Source organism: Lampetra fluviatilis, chromosome 32 (assembly GCF_964198595.1).
Source record: "Lampetra fluviatilis chromosome 32, kcLamFluv1.1, whole genome shotgun sequence".
In the NCBI taxonomy this organism is placed as follows: domain Eukaryota; kingdom Metazoa; phylum Chordata; class Hyperoartia; order Petromyzontiformes; family Petromyzontidae; genus Lampetra; species Lampetra fluviatilis.
In genome coordinates this window covers 12,454,778-12,475,536 of record NC_136306.1, presented here as the reverse complement: position 1 = coordinate 12,475,536, position 20,759 = coordinate 12,454,778, and the positions used below count along the sequence as shown (strand labels likewise).

At 49.8% G+C, this 20,759-nt stretch overlaps 1 protein-coding gene across 3 annotated transcripts in view; it reads left to right on the top strand.

Annotated features, from left to right (window-relative positions):
* LOC144943788 (ras association domain-containing protein 1-like) overlaps positions 1-20,759 on the top strand; it is a 41,602-nt gene that overhangs the window by 2,136 nt on the left and 18,707 nt on the right. For 2 of the 3 annotated variants that reach the window (XM_078871625.1, XM_078871626.1), the window contains exon 2: positions 2,738-3,530. In XM_078871625.1, coding sequence (XP_078727751.1) covers positions 3,399-3,530 — 132 coding nt within the window. In that variant the 5' untranslated portion in view covers positions 2,738-3,398. Of the gene's footprint in view, positions 1-2,737; positions 3,531-12,984; positions 13,122-20,759 lie in introns of those variants that run through there. The other variant, XM_078871624.1, reaches the window with a different exon arrangement.

Here is a 20,759-nt window from a genome sequence, read left to right as displayed (position 1 = left end):
CGATGACCTTCCCATGCCGTGGGTGGTTATTGCCGAAGGTGGTTACCATGGCCATTGGAGCACAGAAGTAGAGTACAACAATGTGTTTGTCTGCAGTGCCTTCTTGCTGTCTCACCACAACGCCTGCTTAGTTTGAGAAATATGATGAGATCGGGTGCATTCCGGGTGCATTCCGGGTGATTTGGTCATTTGCTAAAAGTTCATATTTGGAAGTGTTACAACTTACAACATTACAGCCTAAACAGCGTCCAGATCAACGCTCATAACGCTTCGATGAAAGGGATATGGGTCACGCGTCGTCAATGTTGAATCATTACCCGTGTGTCTGGTGTGTTTCAAGGTTAGGTTAGGATGAGGTTTATTGGTGTGGCGTGTTTTGACAAGTGTCCAGGGCTGGCGTTTATTTTTACGCAAGTCGTGTGCATGGTACTTGTACTCTCTGTCAACTTGAGTCACCTCATTCATCCATACATCGTAGCGCGTCCTCGTCCAGACACACGCAGGGGACAAGTTGGGGAGCACGCCACTCGGACGTGGGGGCTGCCACCTCGATTGTTTTCTCAAGGATCGTCCTCTTATTTGGATAGGTGGTCTTGAGATATAATTTGGCAATCTTAGGACATTAGAGTCCCTGCCTGCTATGGTCAGTTGTATAGTTGTAATAATCATGATCGTTAGACACACCACTCAAGACGATGCTTTCACACGCAGTGGTCTCCCCTGTTCAGCGATTGTGAGAACACCTTCGTCCCATAATGTGGCCCAGTTTTTGCTCTGAGTACTGATGCGGCATTTTTGCTTACGACAAAAATTCACAAATGTCAGCAGCATGGGTTGACTTCCCCCAGCACACGAAACCCAGTGACGTCTATACGCCTACGCCTGGTACTCATTTAATTCTGTGCCGAGTTGATTTCTCTACCTTTACCATAAGAATGCCAATTATACATCTGCAAAACACTACTTAGCTGCCCCAAACTGTGTACACAGGGCATTCACAAGCGAAGCCAAGCGCCCTCTCTCCTGGTGAAAAGCACCACCACAGAAGCCACACGGTCACTGGTTACTTGGCAACGTTTGCCATGGGGTGATTGGTTTGTTTACTTGGTAAATTACTGTTTGCTGGCTGCGACCGGGTCTCGAACCTGGTTCGGGAGTTAATAGGCCAAGCTGGTCGGACCTGTTGGCTGTCACACTCGATACGCGTTCCCAGGACAAGCGAACGCCGCAGTAATCTGAGCCAAAGTGCAAACCATTCTCTGGCAGCTGTTGCTCTTCAGGTTTCAGAACACTTTGGTGCAAACGGGCTGCACTTGCTGCAGGAAATGCGTTTCCCTGGTGCCAGAAGTCAAGCAGTGTTTTTGGTTTTCAAGCCGTGAATGTGCTACAGAAATGTATTGTAAAGAAAATATTAAATAGTTGAAAGCCAAAATGCATTGTGGATGGATCACGGAGTTAGCCAGACCGTTGGCGCTGTGGTTCGAGTGAGCAACTCAGAGATGGAAGTTTTCTAATTTCAAGGCTTAGTTTGGGGTCTGATCAGCCATTCTTCTCTCCGGGGGCAATAAAACGAACACCTCTCTTTGGGGAGTCAACATAGGTCATCATGATTGACCCTCACCAATGTTCTGGGCAAGGCTGCTAATGGAGATACACTGACCCATTGCTTGTTTCAACAGGGAAACACTCTAATGTTTTAATAATATTTCTATGTTGTCATTCATAACATTTATATTGTGATGTACGGTATGTGTGCGTCGCTAGGAATACCTGTTTTTTTTCAAATGCATAACCTGATGCAGTACAGTCGTGCTTTATATTCTGAGTAAATACCTGTCCACAACACACCCAGTTTCGCAAACACACCCATATCCAGAAGAGTCTACAGCCGAGTCTACACACACTCACATTCACACAATACATACAGCATACAATACAAAGATCCCCCATGTAGCCTTAACAGGCTGCTGGGACAAGTGCTGTTAGAGAGCACCTAAGAAGGCTGGAAAGGCACACAAGGGGGTGGGTGGCCAGCACCACGCTCGGACGTCTTTGTCTCCCTAGTGGTAATGTCTACACATCGCACCAGGTACCCATTTGAGCCTGAGTTGACCTAGGGGAGGCCCAGGACCAGTAAAGATATTCGTCATCGATGTTGGTTGTGAGTGGGAATGGAACTCAGGTCGTCAGTTTCAGAGTGCAATGCGCTAATCGCTGCCCTAGGCTCCCCACACGAACACTCGCTCACAGAAACACCCGGGTGACATATGACGCATTTACCGTAGTTGTGTAGGATGTTGCTTAAGAGGGCGCTATTATTGCAGTTCCGTGGTTGTGCTGTTTAGCTCTCTTGTGTCGTTCAGCATGATGTCCGACGTTTCTCTCCACGTGCTGGGAGCTTCCTCAGGAACTCAGTGGAGCAGATCACACCAGCAGGGGCTCCCAGCACATGGAGTGCAGAGCTGTGTGTTTCGAGTCGTTCCTTGGCGGGAGTTGCCGGGGCTGTTCTCCGATGCGACGCTGCACTCCGTCAACCGTGGGGAATTCCACGATGTCGTTAATATGCCTCACGCCGCGACTCCAATGGCAAAAGCGGGACCTATTTCACTGATAAAACACAAAAACGTCAAAAATACATTACGAGCGTGCAGCAGTTGTTGTAAGGCAGCGACGTAGTGGCAACGAAGCGCTCCCAAACCCTCTAACACTCTCTCTGACTCTGTCGTTTAATTTGCAGCTCGCCAGGATGTGCAAGAGTGAGAGAACTGCAAGATTGAACTCAAGCAGCCACAATCGAAATGCCTCTGTACGCTCACCTCCCACAAATGACAGCCGATTAATTAAACCGTAGCCATCTCTGCCTTGCGTGATATTGTAGGAAGACCTCGCATCTCCACCTCCGAGAGGGAGCCCTTCAACGTGATTCCCATACCGTTTGCACGACAAGTTCTTCCTGGAAGACACGTGACTCGGTGAGAGTTGAGCACAGTTCTGCTCGTCCTACAAAGGGAACGCCTTGACCCAGACATCCGTACGCAGAAGGAAGGACGTGACATCTACGACTACGGCACCTCGCTACCCGTGTGCTGGATGCTTGGCCAAAGGTAGAGGAATTACCCGCAGCTTGCCCGGTGAGAGTGAGTTGGCTTTCGCCCATTCTTTTTTCAACACCCAGTGCCTTAATTCCCAAACTTAAGGCTGGTGCCGCGTTATTGAGCAACGCCGAGACGCACGGGCTCCAGGACGTCTCGCGAGACACGGAGACGGGAGATCGAGAAGCGAGCTGCGGTGGCGCGAGAGGTGTGGGGGCGGCGGTGCTGTTGTGGGAGGGAGTGTGGGGCTGGGGCCTGGAGGCCACAGAGCCTGCTGCCAGTCTCCTATGAGTTGGCGCGGTCGCCATGAGCAGCGGGTATTGCACGCTGGAGGAGGGCCTGGAGATTGAGCAGTTCTACACGGCCAAGGGCACGCTGCCCACGAGCACCAAGAGCTGGGAGCACGCGGCGGTGGAGCAGGCTGGAGCATCTGAAAGAGTGAGTGACCGTGTGTGCATGTGTGTATCCTTGTGCGCTACGAGCCCTGGGAGCCGGGTTCGATTCCCACTCGTGGTCAATACCAGTGACGATTATCCGAACCTGTCCTGGGAATTATAAGCACGTTGCACATCTGTGCACGTGTGTGGACATTAGTTATCTGTGCTTCCTTACAAATGCTCGCGTGCGTCGATGGAACTGCACAAGGGGGGAGTGGCGACGTTGTGTTAGTAGCACACCGCAACTCCTTCTTTCCGCCATGGTTCAATTCCTGGCTATACACTCCAGCTGTGGCAGTCGCGGCAAAAAATACACTTGCCTCTAACCTCCCATAACAAAAAGCTCAACACATTTGTCAATTAAACTGGCCGAAAAGGGAAAAAAATGTTTCATATAAAGTGACATTTCTTGCAAAAACTCATCATTTTTTTGCTATGAACAACATCCCTTGCCAGGGACGTCCCTGCAGGTTGACTCAGCCCCGCACAGGTACCCGGCGTGGCGCATTGACATCAGCCCTCGGAATACCAAGGCAGCCCGGCGCACTGCTGCCTATCGCACCTTCGTGTGTGCTGTTCTGGCCTCAATAGGCTCTCAAAAGGTCCTCAATAACAGGGTTTGATCCACCCATCACCTTGGTCTATAGGGGCTAACGGGGGATCATTGATCGTGATGACTCTCTTCGCCCAGCCGGGGTGCGTGTGGTGCAGCTGCCACTCTTCCCAGGCTTATTGAGCTGAACTCGCATCGGTCCCGTGACCTACTGGAAAACCGCGGCCTACGTGGCCACAGACCGCACCTATCCTGACACGAGTGCCACGGTGATGTTACTGCAACTTAGTGGTGAATAATGGCAATTGTGCTTGTGTGAGTGTGTCTAACCAATCATAAAAATCGGTGGCAAATGGTATGTGAGAGTCACTTATTGGCCTCTCCTAGGTTTTCCCAGCCTTAAATGAGTACCTACATTCAACATTGTGTCATCATTCATAACAATATTAATTTACAACTCTTTGTCAATCCACCAATGAAGGATCCCCGACACCTTTTATCATTGGGGGTTATTTGACCATACTTCACCTAAATGGTCAGTTGCGGGTTAGTGAAGTGGGCCACTGATGTTAGCAGTGGCCAGGGAGTCGAACTCAGCTCGTCGGGTTCAGAGTACACCAGCGCTAACCATTATGCCACCAGTCCACCGATTGTAAACATTAGCAATGGAGAGACCAGGGTGGCTGGGCATGTGACCACATAGCCCTTTCTTGTGCCACTCTGGTCTTAAGATGTGCTCTCCAATAGCACTTGTTACTGGCTGTAGACAGCTGCGTGTGTACGTTGTGTATGTGTTCCATACGGCTGTGTGTGTGTGTACACATTGTGTATAGGGTCTATGCGGCTGTGTGTGTGTACACATTGTGTTTGTGGTCTATATGGCTGTGTGTGTGTGTTGTGTATGTGGTCTATACCGTTGTGTGTGTGCGTTTTGTATGTGTTATATACGGTTGTGTATGTGTGTACACGTTGTGTATGTGGTCTATGAGGCTGTGTGTGTGTGTGTGTACACGTTGTGTATGTGGTCTATGCGGCTGTGTGTGTACACATTTTGTATGTGTTATATACGGCTGTGTGTGTGCGCGCGTTGTGTATGTGTTCGTGTGCACGGCTCTCTTAACGTTGTAAATGAATCACTGCGGCTGGGGAAGCGTTGGCTGTGTAGGAGGGACGGCGGCACACCGGTGGGGAGACTGCACACAAATGGCTTTTCTCACTAGCACACCTACGCATGTGCACAGACAAAGATCCCCCATGTAGCCTTTAACAGACTCGGGGGCAAGTTTTGTGAGCGAGCATCTATGAAGGCCGGCACAGCACATGAGAGGGGGGGGGTGGGTGGGCAGCACCACGCCGGTCCCCTCTGACTCTCTAGTGGTGATGTTTTATACACCGCGCCAGGTAGCACAGAACGCGTACACGGCTGAGTTGACCCAAGGGAGGTCCAGAACTGGTTCAGATAATTGTCACTGGTTGGTTTTGGCCCGCAGAGAGAATCAATCCTGGGTTGCTGGGTTCTAAAGCGCAGTGCGCTAACCACTACGCTACCGCTCCCCGCATACATACACACTCACGATACAGCCTCATAAAAGTGCACGCTTGAGCAATCTCCCATTGCAGCCTCGGTTCTTTTTCTTTTAGAGCAACGCTTTTGCAATTGGACGTGGGAGAGTGCCCTTGCACATCTTGTAATATCTCCCCACTCGTCAAGCCTGATACATTAGAAGAATAATCTTGACGTGCAGCGACGGAACTTGTGCATGCCGCCCCTGATCCTCTCCTCCCCCTGCGCCCCCCGACCCGTCGCCCCTTCTCGTTCGGCGTGGCCGAGTCGTCTCGGCCATATCCATGACGGCCACATCAGCCGTCACGCTTGCAACATAACAGAGTAGCCCTGGGGTAATGTTCTCATGCTTTGATTACCTGTACGGATAGACGGGCGGGTGTTATACGTTATTGTGAAGTCAACATTTTAAAGGGAAATCGAGCACGTGGAGAATGGAGTACAATGCAGGTTGGATCTCATTGGTGGTTTTTGTTTGTGACTTCCATTGTGCGCTAACGAGGCTAATCGTGTTAATGTAATAAGTGGTTTTTTTTGTTTTTATCTTAACCGGTTCTGGGCCTCCACTAGGTCGACTCAGCCTCAAATGAGCACCTGGTGTGGTGTGTAAACATCACCACTAGGGAGACAAATGCGGTCGGGTGCGGTGTCTGGCCAACAACCCCCTCGCGTGCCGTGCCGGCCTTCATGGGTGCTCACTTTGTGTGTATATTTGATGAACCTCTTTCGCACCGTACGTAGCCAACGGTGCTAATCGGAGATACTGGGGAAGGACAACAAAGTAAACACAAAAACCACTTGCCCCAACAGTCTGTTAAGGCTATATACGAGGGATTTTTGTCTTTGGGAGTAGAGAAGACACATGCTCAATGCGGACGGGCGTTATTGACGTGCATTCCGGTAGCTCTGTGTGTCGGTGCGTTGTGAGTTAACTGTGTGTCGGTGCGTTGTGAGTTAGCTGTGTGTCGGTGCATTGTGAGTTAACTGTGTGTCGGTGCGTTGGGAGTTAACTGTGTGTCGGTGCGTTGTGAGTTAACGCGGCAAATGTGCGAAATGGAATTTTGGTCCAGAAGGTGAAAGGTGGCTGAGCCCGATGTGGCTGAGATCCTGAGTCTCTGATTAAATGGGGTCCTCACGTTTAATGAGCTGATGGTCTCAGCCTGCTCATGACCACACAGAAGAAGCATCGTATAAAATCAGGTGGTTATTAATTTGGATTATATTAGCTTTCAGGAATAAAATGTCACGTTTGATTGCCATACGACAAGCGTGCTCGTCGCCAGGGATCTGACTGGGTTCCACCGCCGTGGATGAGCGCAGTGACCCCAGAGGAGCATCTCTGACCTCTCCTTCTGGGGCCGCTGTGTGGCACACAGTGGTGCACTGCTCACGGCGAGAGTTCCGGATCGACTCCTTACACGCGCCTCTTCATATGATGCCGATTTCACACTTGGAATGCACTGTAATTGTGGGGAAAAAATAAAATAATCAAAACCTAAAAGAACAAAACAACACAGTATGTTGATTCCACATTGGCAGCGGTGTACTGTACACACATTTAACAAAAAGGCACTTGCCAGTGACGCTGCCCTACAAGGACAAAATATACAACAGGCGACATTCGAGAATTGGCCCTCTGCTGTGATTTATTTTTAATAAGAGCCGATACAACTGATGAATGAACGACAAAGATCCCCCGTATTGCCTTAACATACTTTTGGGGCAGGAGCACACACACACACGAAGCACACCATACACACGCGTGCGCGAGCACACACAACCGAGCAGATTATTCCACGTAACCGCGGCATGGATCGCGCTCACACTTTTTTAAAGGCACTGAATAAACTTATTAGCAGGTGCGTTGAAAATATTTATGAATGTTTCCTTGTGAAGATGACACGTCTCCCACTGCGGATCGCGGGAGCCCTGGGGACGCGCGTGAGCGACGCGGCTCCTTTCCCACCGCCTGGCACGGAGCGTCTCCACGGCATGCCCTCGCTGGTGTTGATTGAAGGCGCGCTCCTGGAAATTAGCTTCTCACGCGGCGGCTCGGTGTTCCGTGTTTTAGGCCTTGTGCTTCATGTGGAAAGTGAGTCGGGACGATTACCTGCCTCAGCTCTCGATTCTCGCTTTGAAGTGCTGTCCCCTTCGTTGCCTTTTATTCTAAATAAGCCACGCGTCTCATTCATCTGCGGTTTCTGCGTGGCTGCAAAAAGGAATGTAGAATTTTCACCGCTGATTCAGGAGCGTCGATTTTGCATCTGGCCGGATAGCGCTGTGGCAAAGCATCTCGATTCACAATCAGGAGGCTGTCGGTTCAAACTCTGGCATGGCCAGAACATCCTTTGTTCGTTCTAGTATCGACAAAAACACGTCAACTTTACCAAACTGCCCAATGCCTATTTGACCAGGCCAACTTTAGCGGGCTACACTTGGCTGGTGAGGCTAAAGAAGGTTTACACCGGTTCAGAAATTAGCTGCTTATAAAACCCAATGCTGTTGGAAAACATTAGTCTACAAGGCTCATAGCTTGATGGACTGAAATGTGATTTTACGTCATGGAGTGAAACAGACACTATCGTCTCTATTATTCTCGAGGTGTTCTATAAAAGCTCCATCTAGGCCCTTCCGCCAGCAATGGCATGGGCAAGCGATTGCAGGGCTTCACCTTTACCGACCCACTAGAGGCCCAGGCCATGGTCACCATGCCACACACTGCCCTACGTGTTGGTTGAGGCCGGGGCGAGTGCCGGGGCGAGTGCCGGGGCGTGTGCTCGGCGAACCCCCGACTCCCCACCGCTGTTTCACTGGATCGGCCCAGGGCCGCCATCATTGTTTTTAAGGAGCAGGAAAAGCTGTCGGCCTAAGGGAAGAGTGTTTTTTTTCCTCCCTCAATTGTTTTTGCAAAACAACACAAAGGTTATGCTGGGAGCAAATTACAAAAATGCATAAGAGCGCTTAAGTTCAAGATGTTTGTGCGCAGGCTGCGCAATCACAGTATCAAGCAAATCGAGTAACAAGGTGGGCAGACAGTGGTCTGTGTACGTTGTGCACTTGGGGTGGTTGTATTCCACGCGTCCACTCGCAGCCATTTTGCAAAGCGGTTCATTTTACGCACATCCGACAGCGGCACGGAGTTTACAGAGCACTACGTGGACGCATGCCCAGTGTGCCCCTTTGTTTCGTGTGTGTGTGTTTAGTGTGTGCATGTGCACCAGATTAAAGAGTTACCAGCTGCTTTATAGATGATTAACGTATGGCTCGATATGTCAGCGGTTTTAATAAAGTCCACGGGAGAGGACTGTGGGGCCCCATGCGACCCGCCGTAAAGGTCCTGGGAAAATGAGAAACAAAACTGCTGTAGGCACAGCGGTACATTTGAGCGCCCGGCCTCGGACAAGCACGTTGTGCTCCATCGGAGCCCAGCTGCCGCGAGATTGTGTCCACAGCTCCATCGAAGGAGCAGCCCAGGCCGTGCGGCGGGCGGGCGCCCTGATCTCTGATTGCCACGTGGACCTCTTCGGTGGACGAGTGTCGTGGTCCAACAATGGAGCGGCGCGTTCTGAGAGACGCCTGCATCAATAATAAATTATAATTTATTATGATAATTATCATAATAAATTATAATTTAGTTTGATAATTATCATAACCCCCCCCTCCCCCCGCACTGTGGCAGAGCTCTTGACCCGAAGGTTTGAGTTGAGAGCTTGCCTCAGCCCATCATCCCACAAGGGTAGATACAACTTAGTACGTGTGGTGCAATGCAGTGAGGTAGCCTGCTGGCCTCTCCGTGCAGCTCATTAAGCGGTGTTCTTCTTTGCTATACCTGCGTCATTATACTCCGAGCGCTCAAATTTCCTCCCACACTGAAGAAAAGAAGCCAAATACTTGAAAAGGCGCACAGTGAACTTGAGATCCAAAGCAAGGACCCTCGTGAAATTAGCCTCGACAATCCCACCAGGGTTGTGTTTTTGGAGTCGGTGGGGGGGGGTAAAGATCTTAGATTGCTTCTCTGAAACGCGCGCCACTTACAGAGCGGCGTCTCAGCGCGAGCGTCTTCACCCTGATGTGCGCAGATGTCGCGCTCGCGACACAGTGGGCCGCACGGCTCCTTACGCTCGCGATAAGGGCCCCTCGGGTTGAAGTGTGAGTTATCGTGCGAGTCCTCTCTTCCTGTTGCGCTGCTTGTTTAGAGCGGAAACCGCATTTGCAAAAAACCAAAAAACAACCTCTCAAGCTGTCACGAGCGATAGGCGCCGTTTCCCATGCTCACTGCGGGGTTTCCTCACTGTGCAGATGCTTCCCCGGAGCTTCCTGCAGCCACGGAGGCCTCCGCCCCTGAGCAGCGTTGACTTGCATGTCGTTTACACCGCGGGCCGTTCGCGCTACGCCGACTTGAACCGTCAAGCACGGCATTGACCGTTGTGGTCTCGGTTACTTACTTGGGAAAAGCCACGCGGCCTAACCAGCTGGCAGGCTCGTGGAATTAAAGCGACTGTCAGAAGGCTGCAGGGACAATGCAGTCGGTTGGTTGATCTTCGACCTTCACGGAGTGTCTTACAGCCACCTCGACCTGAGCCCAACGAGCGGCATTCGCTTCCAGATTGTTGTGCCGTGGTCCACGCAAGCTGCACGCACGGAGCTGTCAAGTCCAAGGGCAGTATCGGCAACTCGGGTCTCATTGGAATCGGAGTGACCTCCACGGTCACAGGGCCATGGGAAGTTGCATTTGGTCAGTCAGCCTCGGACCGTTGGCGAATGGCAATGTACGATGATGCATGGAGCCGTCCACGTGTCAAAGATTACAACAACTCCCTTTGTGTCCCCTAGCGTTGTAACATTAAGTCACATCAGCAGATTCACTTTTACTCTTCATTGTTGCTCCACAGAGTGAAAGACAATGGACATTCTGGTAGAATTCAGCCAGAGCGACAGCGCCATGGTCCATTTCAAGTGTCTTCCCTGCCCAAACGAGAGATGAGATGGCAATTAACTCCACTGGTACAAATTCCACATTCCCAGGGCAAGGGTATTACGACTGTTCAATGCCAACGAAGTGCTTCTCATATCAAGTCCAATGAATTTCCACAATTAATATTTTGCGGAATATTGATATATATTTTTAAAATCTAGAATCCATAGCAGCATAATTGTGTATTATCTCTAGGCATGCAAGGTGTTGTCGGCACTGTAGTCTTGAGCTGTGAGGTGGCCATAAGATAGTAGTTCAGCAGTGAATTCTTGAATCTCTCTGTATGACACTTTGTATTTATGGGTTTTCTTTGGATACCTCCCTCAGGAAGCCAAACACTCATTCATAGATTCGGCTAAACGTCCAATTGCAAGACCCTCCTGAATTTTTTTATCAGAATTCCCCTCCGAGGCTTTTATAGGTAAAACAGAGGAAATTATTGCTACAAGCATCACCATAAATAGTAAACGATCGATTCCTACACACGAGTACTTATGGTGAGCATAACAAGCAACGCTGATCGAGGAGTCATTTTCATCGTGACATTTCATCGACCCCACTGGGACGATGAACTGAATCAATCCCCGGTCAGGATTTGAACTCGGAAACCCTCCTCCGATGGGACGTGGGCGCTTCTCCCTCCACGGGGCCACCCAGCTGAGGATGGCCGCACTGTACAGTGTTCCCGAGTTGAATGATAACCTTCGCTTTAGAATCTGTTCAAAGCCCTATAGTGATACACCTGTGTATACATTAATGCATTATTTCACTGTATACATAAGCAAGCGTTACCATGCCGTCAGCAGCAGCAGCAGACACCATGACTGTTTCTCTCTATTGAGAAACCAGAAACCACCGTGCTGTTGCTATGCGGGACGAGCGGGGGGCATGGCGAGACACGGGTGGAGTTGCCGGGGAGGCGTGCGCCATGGTGGTGTATGGCGGATTACAAGTTGCTGCTGTAGTTGGATTATTCAAGGCGGGTTCTGGGGATCCTGTATCGTTGTTCGGTATGAATTCACCTCCTCCTGCGCCTTTCCCCTGGCCACTGCAGCCAGACGGCGGCAGGTACGCTGCACGCGGCTACCGCCTGTGGTCCAGCACGGTGGAGCGAGGGTTGGTGGATCGCCACACACTAATGTTGTGGAGCTCCGTCCCGTGGGTGTCGGTGTCGAGGGGGTGCCATACCCTGGCTCGTCAGGAGAAGGCAGGACAGCAAGTGGGCTAATGTCCACCTGCTCCTTCTAGACGGATAGAGTGTTCCCTCTCGCACTGCTGGGTTCTCTACGCGTCCTACAATTCAGTGTAGCGTTCTTGGATAAACAATATTTATAAATAAATATTGTATTAAGTAGATGACTGATTCAGGACCATGGTTCCAATCGGGGATTGATGCTCAATTGTTGCCGCCTTATTGGTGTTGGTTTGATTGCCGTCCTGTTTGTACGATTTGTCGCTCTCTTTGTCTTAAGTGTAATTTGTATACATCGTTAATTTATGATGTCTTGGTTTTGTGCGTAAGCTGCCCGTGTCGGGACTCGTCAACGTTTGATGACCCCTCGATGCGCGGCCATGTTGCTGTGCGCCCTGTGTCCGTTTGTGTCGCCGATCTCCAACACAAGGGGCTGCACTGCTCACTGAAATTTCCCACCAAATTCTGCATCTCGTGACATGACCCCGATATCACGACGTGAAGAAATTGTGGGAAAAAAGTGGATTTTTTGTTGTTGTTGTTAATGACTGACAATCCAGGGTTGTTGCTTAATACACTCGCATTGGCCACGTAAGACATTCGGCACCGCTAACTTTTTGCCACCATACGTTGCACCAATCTCTACTCTCTAAGTGGGTTCATGGTCTTCGAATTAGGCTCAGTGTGAAACTTACAGCTCTGATATTTAAAAGCCGGCCTTTGCCGATTGGTTGAATGGTGACCAAGCACCAGTTCAGATATCACTCGCCACTGATTTTAGCTACTGCCAGGAATCAAACTCAGGTTGCTGGGTTCATAGCGCATTGGCTGGTTTTTCAAAGTAAACACCGGAGGGGTAGAGAGGGTGGTGGTTATCACGCTGCACTACGAACCCAGACAACTTGCGTGGCAATCAGTGGCAAGAAATACCTGAACTGGACCTGCTCCCGCCATCCCCCACCACCTCCACCGCCCTCCCAACCTTCACCAAAACACAGTGACCGGTACGTGGACGTGCGGTAAAACGAGCCCGCATGACTGGTAGGGCATAGGCAAGGCATTCATCGAGCAGTGGATTGACAAATTCTATAAGAAATATGATAATCGGCTGATTTTCTCCACCTTCAAGAGATATGACTTGCAAATGAATTCTGCCGTTGTGCCTTTGCAGTGACTCCGGTTCCGTCGCCGCGCGCTGCTCCGGGCCCTGTTTTCTCTCCGGTTCTCGCTCGCTACGTGACCCGCACCGCTGATGTTCGTGTTCCACCGTGCGCAAAGCGCATCACTAACACCGGACTAACCGGAAAGGTGGATTTTGTATTCTTGCGATGTAAAAATGAGGGTTTTACAAAATGAAAATGCACGCTTCATTTATTATTCATTGCAACAAAATCTGAGGAAATGTTTTAATGGCGATGACGCTTAGTGTTTATTTAGCTGATATATGTTTTTCAATCAACTTGTTCCATCGCTGATGATTAGCCATATGCTTATATGATGTTTATGCTCATCATAACAGCTTCAAAATAATTACAGGTTTATTTTTATATTGTCACTGCGAGGAAAGGAAGATGGATTTCTTCAGGAAATAAGATTTCTACCCTTCGTTTATGTGGGGCACACTGTTGGAAAATACGATTGATCATCAACAAACGTGCCCTTTCCACTGCCTCCCCATGCCAATGCCATCCCTCACAGTTCTGCAATGCCATAATCCATCTCGTGCCTGCACTTGAACTCATCTCATCGCTCCATCTCCACGATGGTCGTGTTCTCGGATGTGTTCTCTCCTTGGAATGCCATTCCATTGGCAGTCTTGTCCATCAGCTGTCATGCCTTGTAGCCATGTGTCCTGCCCAAAGGCAGCTTACGTTCCTAAGCAGTCAAAATTATGTCTCTTCTGTGAAAAGAACGCTGTCATGTGATGAATTTAGCACGCTCGGGAGACCACTTCCTCTGGGTGTCTATGCTTCTCTGCGGATACATGTAGATGAGAGGAAGAATCCATCAGTAGATGACTGCAGTTTCCACGGATCGACTTGGGGGGCACGGATATTGAGAGTTGGAGATAATAGGGCCCCGGATAATAAGAGAAGCTGCACTGTGCATCGATTACAAAGCAATTGTGTCTGGCCAGGTGGCTTTGTGGACCCAGCCATAGGAGTGTGGAGTTTCCACCACTGGCTCAGAGCCATCAGTGAGAATGAGGAGCACCCCACACTTATTTGGGCATGGGAAGACCTTCACTTTGGCTTTGTTCACCATGCATGCACACCCTCTCTTGTTAGATCTTGGTTTGAGCCTGGTTAGGACTTGGATGCCAGGTGTTATAGGCTTGCGGTAGTAGGTAGTCAGGAGATAGTAGTACAGCCATGGATCCTTGACTATCTGTGTGGAGCTTTGAGCACTACCTCCCTGCATGTGGATTTTCTCTGCGTACTCTAATTTACTCTATCACCCAACACCAGAAATGTTTGAGATTTAGCGATCCTTTTAGGGGTGATTCAATAATTTTATTTACTTTTTGATAATGCTGTATATTCTTATTCTGTGCTGTAAATACTTAGATTCGACAGTATTTGTGTCCTATAAACACACTACCGTAACAATTACATGTTGGAACTTTGTCAGTCCACTGCAGGATGAAGGCCTCCATATAACATGTCGATCATGAAGGGGGTTGTTTGACCATACTTCACCACGCTGGTCAGAGTGGGTGGGGGCAGGGATGCGAGGTCACGGGGTTCACAGTGCAGTGTCACGAACTGCCCCACCCCAGTAATTCATCGTAATTAGTGATACATTATTAAATGTATATTATTGTTATTTAAAAGCGTGAGCAGTACCTGAGAGAATCTGTGCAAGTCACCATTGATCGCATCAAAGATCTCAGAAGTAACCGAGGCATGAAGCTATTTTTATAAAACAGTTCTGACCTTTCAGTGCCCTTTTTTGTGCAAAGTTGTCGTGTTCGCGTACTCCAAGGCTGTGTCGCCAGCCTTGAGCCATCCAAGTCCTCTGTGTGGATCGTGAAACGGTGGTGAAACTTGAAAGAGGCGGCTGCGAAGATCACGTGGAGTAGCCCGAGACCTGCGTGTGTAATGGGGCTCCTGTTTTGTCCCCATTTTACTGAATTATTCATGTGGCCTGCATGTCACCAGGATTATCGTTCTGCATTGTGTTTCCGGGCTGTACCGCGCGTTGGGTGCCGCGGTGGTGAGATGTTAACTACCTCACCTGGTATATGGGAGGTCACGGGTCCTCCGGGTTTTCCATCCACATTTAGAATCAACGTACGTTTAGAGTATTTGTCTGCAGTAAATTCATGTGTGATGAGCCACTTTGTTGAGCTATCATTTGTGGCCAAGTCGCTTCTGAAAAAGAGTGATATAGCTCAGTGGGCCTTACCTGGTTAAGTAATAAATAGTTTAGTTTAGTTCGGCATTTCGCTCCACGTGCCAGGAACTCTTTCTGAAACGTTCGGTTCCCTCAGGAGCGAAACGTCAGACATCGCGCCAAGTAGCGCGCGATACGACCCGAGACCCCACGCAGTGGAACATTACTCATCCACTCACCGCGCGGTTCAACTCAGAACCAGCAGCGCCTTCTCCCGGCTTCTACGGTTCAACTCAGAACCAGCAGCGCCTTCTCCCGGCTCCTACGGTTCAACTCAAAACCAGCAGCGCCTTCTCCCGGCTCTTACGAGCAGGGGGGCGGCACTCACATCCATTGATGGTCCTGAGCCAGGAGCTGGTGCCTTCCACATTCCCATTATGGGGCCACGAATCTGTAGCGGAGACGACATGTGTCCTCTTTCATCCACAGCCATTGATTGACTTACAAACCTCACTTTGTCAAGCGTCCTTGACTTTCAGAGGCTCAGTGTCTGCTGTGAAGTGCTTTTTGGCAGAGAAGGCTTGGCTCACAAGGCTGTTGACCACACTTACTGACCAGCAAACATTCTTAAGGAGCGTGTTGACCGCACTCAACCTGTCCGTGGCTCAAGACTACCAACAGACCAGGGTAGCACCCGCCGTACATTGCAGCAGGAAGACATGGCGACTTCTTGTGACAGTATTTAAACCTCACTCGGTCAAACTACCTCATTGTGCAATCACAGCTATGTTCAACTGTAAGATAAAACACTCAATCCAACACACTCACATGTTAGCCCAGGTTGCAGGGTAGAGGAGTTGTATCTACAAGGGCAGCTTCTGTCGTGTCTGGTTCCAAAGCCGCTACACTGAAGCTGCTGTTGGCCTGCTACTTGCGGATAATAGGATGAGGTTACCGCTCATAATTGAAGAATTTATATCCGGGAATAACACGCGGATATTGGGACGATTGTCGCAGTTCACAAAAGTTTCCAAGGATCAATTGGGTGGACATTGCTGGTAATTCGTGTGTGGGGGGAATTGATCAAGTGCTTCTCCGCGTGATCTGTGGTGGGGGATGCAGAGGCTGTGACGCCCTTCACAAGAGTGTGCCATTGTGTGGCAGTGGCGAAATGCAAATGTGACATTTAAAATGTTATTTAAAAAGAGAAACAATAAGCTACTGCCCCTCGTCAATCCACTACTGAATGAAGGCCTCCCTACACTGAGTTGGTCATTGGGCTTGTTTGTTCATACTTCACCATACTGGTCAGTGTGGGGTGCCGTGAAGAGTAGAACCCAGAATCGGTTCGAATCGTATAATCACTCGCCACTGATATTCGCCGCGGTCAGGAATCAAACTCAGGTTTCTTGGTTCGTAGTGCAGTGCTGGAGAATGAACGATGCAGAGCTGGAGCGATGAGTGAGCGTGCAGGTCCCTTCAAAGTGGTAGGCGTCGTGTGTCTGGATTAGGCCATCCTCCTTCGGTATCCTAACCCCTGGTTTACAGGAATAGCAATCGGGCAGCAAGTGGTACATGGTGCACAGACGGACAAAAATCCCCCGCAATTCTCAGTAAACAGAATAAATATATATTTCGGAGAACATTTAAAACTAAATTCCTGTTGTGGGTGTGAGTGGGCTTTGCGAGGCCACAAATGCGAAACCAACGAATAAAAATGCAAAGACTTTGTTCATTCTCATCCGATCAGTAAGATTTGGATCACCGAAGTGTTAAGCAGTCGGAAGACACCGACTCACAGCTGGAGGTTTTGAGTTAATCATTCAAATCCCATGCAGAGGTCTACCTGACGGTCATTTGTCCATGGTGCCTCTGGGGTCGCTAAAGTGAGTACCACTTCATGGGAAGTCAAAGGTGGATACCCTTTAGAGTGGACGACCCTGCCATGAGAATGTGGAATTTCCACAACGGGCTTGGAGCCGCCAATGGAGATGAGCGCTGCCCCACAATCTGTGATTTTACTTTTAAAATAATTACGCTGTACAGTTTGTATCTGGATCCTGCCGTAGCATACTGTCTAAACAATGCAGCAAAATTGTGAAATCATCCACCTGTCCACCCAGCAGTATTAATGGGTCCACCACAGTTGGTATCTCGGCAGGTCGCGTCTGGCAGCATAAAGTGTGGGGACTCCCACCTCGTCTGAGACCTCGTCTGAGACCTCGTGTGAGACCTCGTCTGGACCTCGTCTGAGACCTCGTCTGGACCTCGTCTGAGACCTCGTGTGAGACCTCGTCTGAGACCTCGTCTGAGACCTCGTCTGAGACCTCGTCTGGACCTCGTCTGAGACCTCGTCTGGACCTCGTCTGAGACCTCGTGTGAGACCTCGTCTGGACCTCGTCTGAGACCTCGTCTGAGACCTCGTGTGAGACCTCCTGGCTAGCATGGAAGAGGAGGCCCAAACCCCTCTGGAGGGGCTCACCTCGCAACTCCGTCAGCAGTGGCCTGAGTCGGCAATACCCCGGGGTGCACCTTCTACAGTTTCCGTGCACATAAAACAAACTCTGTCGCCGTGGTGGTGGTGGTGGATGTTTGTCCCTCTGGGTGTGGTTGTATTGACAGGACAGTAGCGTGTTGGGTTTCACGTGGGCTGCACGGTACACGCGTTGTGATCATCGTTGGCTTTACCCGTGGCGTGTTTACCCACGGGGCACGTCATATACGAGGCTAAAGTGGAGGAAGGTTGCGATGGGTTACCTGCGTTTGCTACATTTGCCTTTAGGGAATTGGTAGAACGTTCACGCGAGGTAATAAGAGACAGCTGTGCGTTTGAAGTGTTCTTTAAATCATGTTCAGGGTCTAAAGACCAAACGAGCCGAGTGCTCGGTCTGCTGAAAGAATAGACGGCAGCCCCTGGTTTTGTTCAGACCTTACCAGGTACCCGTCGGGGTGCTGTCGAGTGGACAGCACTCAACTCACAATTGGCCGGTTCAGAGTTCAAGTCCCAGTCTGAGATTGATTAGCTCATCATAATTATCCCTAAAATGTTGAAAAAGTACCGATTCTTGGGGAAACAATAATGCCCGTCATCATGTGAAGAGACTGGTTCTTGCCACAGCAATGTTGAATTTCCACCACTTGCTCAGGGCGTCACTCATATGTGCTTGGATATATTTAGTTTGTATGCACATCCTAGCAAAGACACGTGCTGAGTGTAGGTGACAGTTTAATCTGCTTAAGGCGTCTGTCTCGAGTCGAGCCGAGGCCGTGTGTGCCGTGTGCTGTGTGTGCCGTGCTGTGCGTGCTGTGCGTGCTGTGCGTGCTGTGTGTGCTACACGTGCCGTGTGCGCCGTGTGTGCCGTGTGTGCTGTGTGTGCTGTGTGTGTGCTGTGTGTGCCGTGTGTGCTGTGTGTGCTCCAATGCGTCACCCTTGTTGTGTGCTTGACCTTGCCACTGAGAGTGCAGCCTCTGCTGTGATGTCACCGGCACGGGGGATGCAAAGCAAAGACTCTTCCTTCTCCTCGTGCTGTTAGCAAGTGCCCATAGGCACTTGCTAACAGCACGGCTGTTGAGAAGTGGCACAATCGTGATCACGCTCTGCCCTCGGAGCCCAATGGCCTGGGCTCAGTGCACAACTGTGGCACTGCACGCGATCCTGCAGTATAAACACGAGGGTGGCCATGGCTTGGGGAGGCATTCATCCAGCAGTGGATTGACCAAAGCTGATGATGACGATGATGCACGACACCGGTGGGAACTGGTGTCTGAACCTGGCCTCGGTGGACTCAGCCGAAAATGACATTCGCACTGGGGAGACAGAGGCTGGGTGTGGTGCTGGCCACACCACCTCTGAAGTGACGGACTGGGCTAATAGGGGCTCGCTTGCAGAACTTGTCCCAACAATGTACGATGCTGAAATGGTGACCTTTATCTTTCATACTTTTCTGTTGTGCTTGCGTATGCGTGTTTGTTTGTACGTATGTTTGAAGGCATGGCTGCTGATCTTCATCTTGGTGAATGATGAATGCGTGCTGTGTGTGTGTTGTGGCGGGGGGCTGTAGCGTCGTGCTTGGCACGCTGCACTACGAACCTGGCACCCAAGTTTGAGTCTTTGCCGTGGTCACATGAAGTTGTTATAACGTGAATCGGCCCTGGGCCTCCCCTAGGTCGACCCGGCATGAATAGAGCCCCTGGTGTGGTGTGTAATTATCATCAGGACTGCGGAGGCAGGCGGCCGGGCTGGCGCGGTTCTATCCCCTCCCCCTCGTGCTCGCTCACAGCACTTGCCCCTGTAACGGCTGCTGCACGGGGACCTTTGTCTGTTCCTTGCGTGCACATCTCTCTGTGTCTGCGACTAGACTCGAACAATAAAATAGGTGACAAACAAACACACCTCGACCTTCCTGCTTTTCAGCTGCTAAGCGGCGTGAAGACAAGAGCAGAGATTTCCCGATAGGATGCACGTAATGGGGACCTTTGACGGACGTGCGGTGTTGAAAGCTGTCGCTGCAATGTCAAAAGCAAATGTTGTTGTGCGGCAGGGCTATGTGGGTTCTATTGTACCGATTGTGACCCAAAGATGACCATTACTTGGGCACGGGGAATTGTTGTGTTTGTGTTCATGCTCAGCTATTTTAGTGTCTTTTGTTTTGTTACATTTTTAAAAGGTGATGTGCACGAATTTTTCAAGATAGAAATGGCTTTCCGGTTGTACCACGTGTTTTGTTCGCGATACAACCCAAATAACTACATGTTGAGTTGCTGAAGAAGCTCCCAACACGTAGAGGGAAACGTGAGACATTGTGCAGAACAGCGCCCGGCACGACCCGACAACATGGGAGAGTCATACAGCAACGTGAATGCAGTGGTAAATGAGGATTTAGAAAAGTTTTTCGAGTCTCAAACTAACATCTTAGAATCTTGAAATCATGTTAAAGAGATCCAGTTAAAAATGTAATCTTGCTCAAATGAGCAATGGGGCATTGCTAATTTTTGTTGGTTGGCTCTGACGGAAATTCCACGTTCCTATGGCAGACGTGTGAAGTAATGCCGCTCTTAAAATAGTACTGTGCTCCATTCAATCAATAGCTCTATAACTGTACAATAGCTCTAACCCTGCTCATTCCCTTTTTCCCCATGTATGATTATGCCAGGCCCTATGACATATACAAATACCATACCTCATGAGAACCAAAAGCAATTCCTTCGAATGTAGAATTTTCACGATGATCTCAGGAGCATGAGAAGAGGTGAAGATTGCCCAACGCCCGTTAGAGAGTAGCAGCTGCTACTATGCCACTGGATCGTTCACTCTCCAGTAATAGCCGTGCCTTTCTGCTCTTATTGTATCTCTCTCACACACTCACACACACTCGTGTGTCATTAATTGCCCCTGCATGTCTAGAATTGTCCACACCTATCACGATGGCAGGAATGTGTTTTTCCATCACAGCGAGGTGTCTCCAACAATGAATGTAAAATTGTGACAACTGCATTCCACAGCCAGTAGCGTTAACACGATTCAGCCAGAGCCCCGGTTGGGTACCCAATCACAAACTAGCATTGTGTGGTTTAAATCTATAATTTTTAGTTACTGTAATTAAATATTTA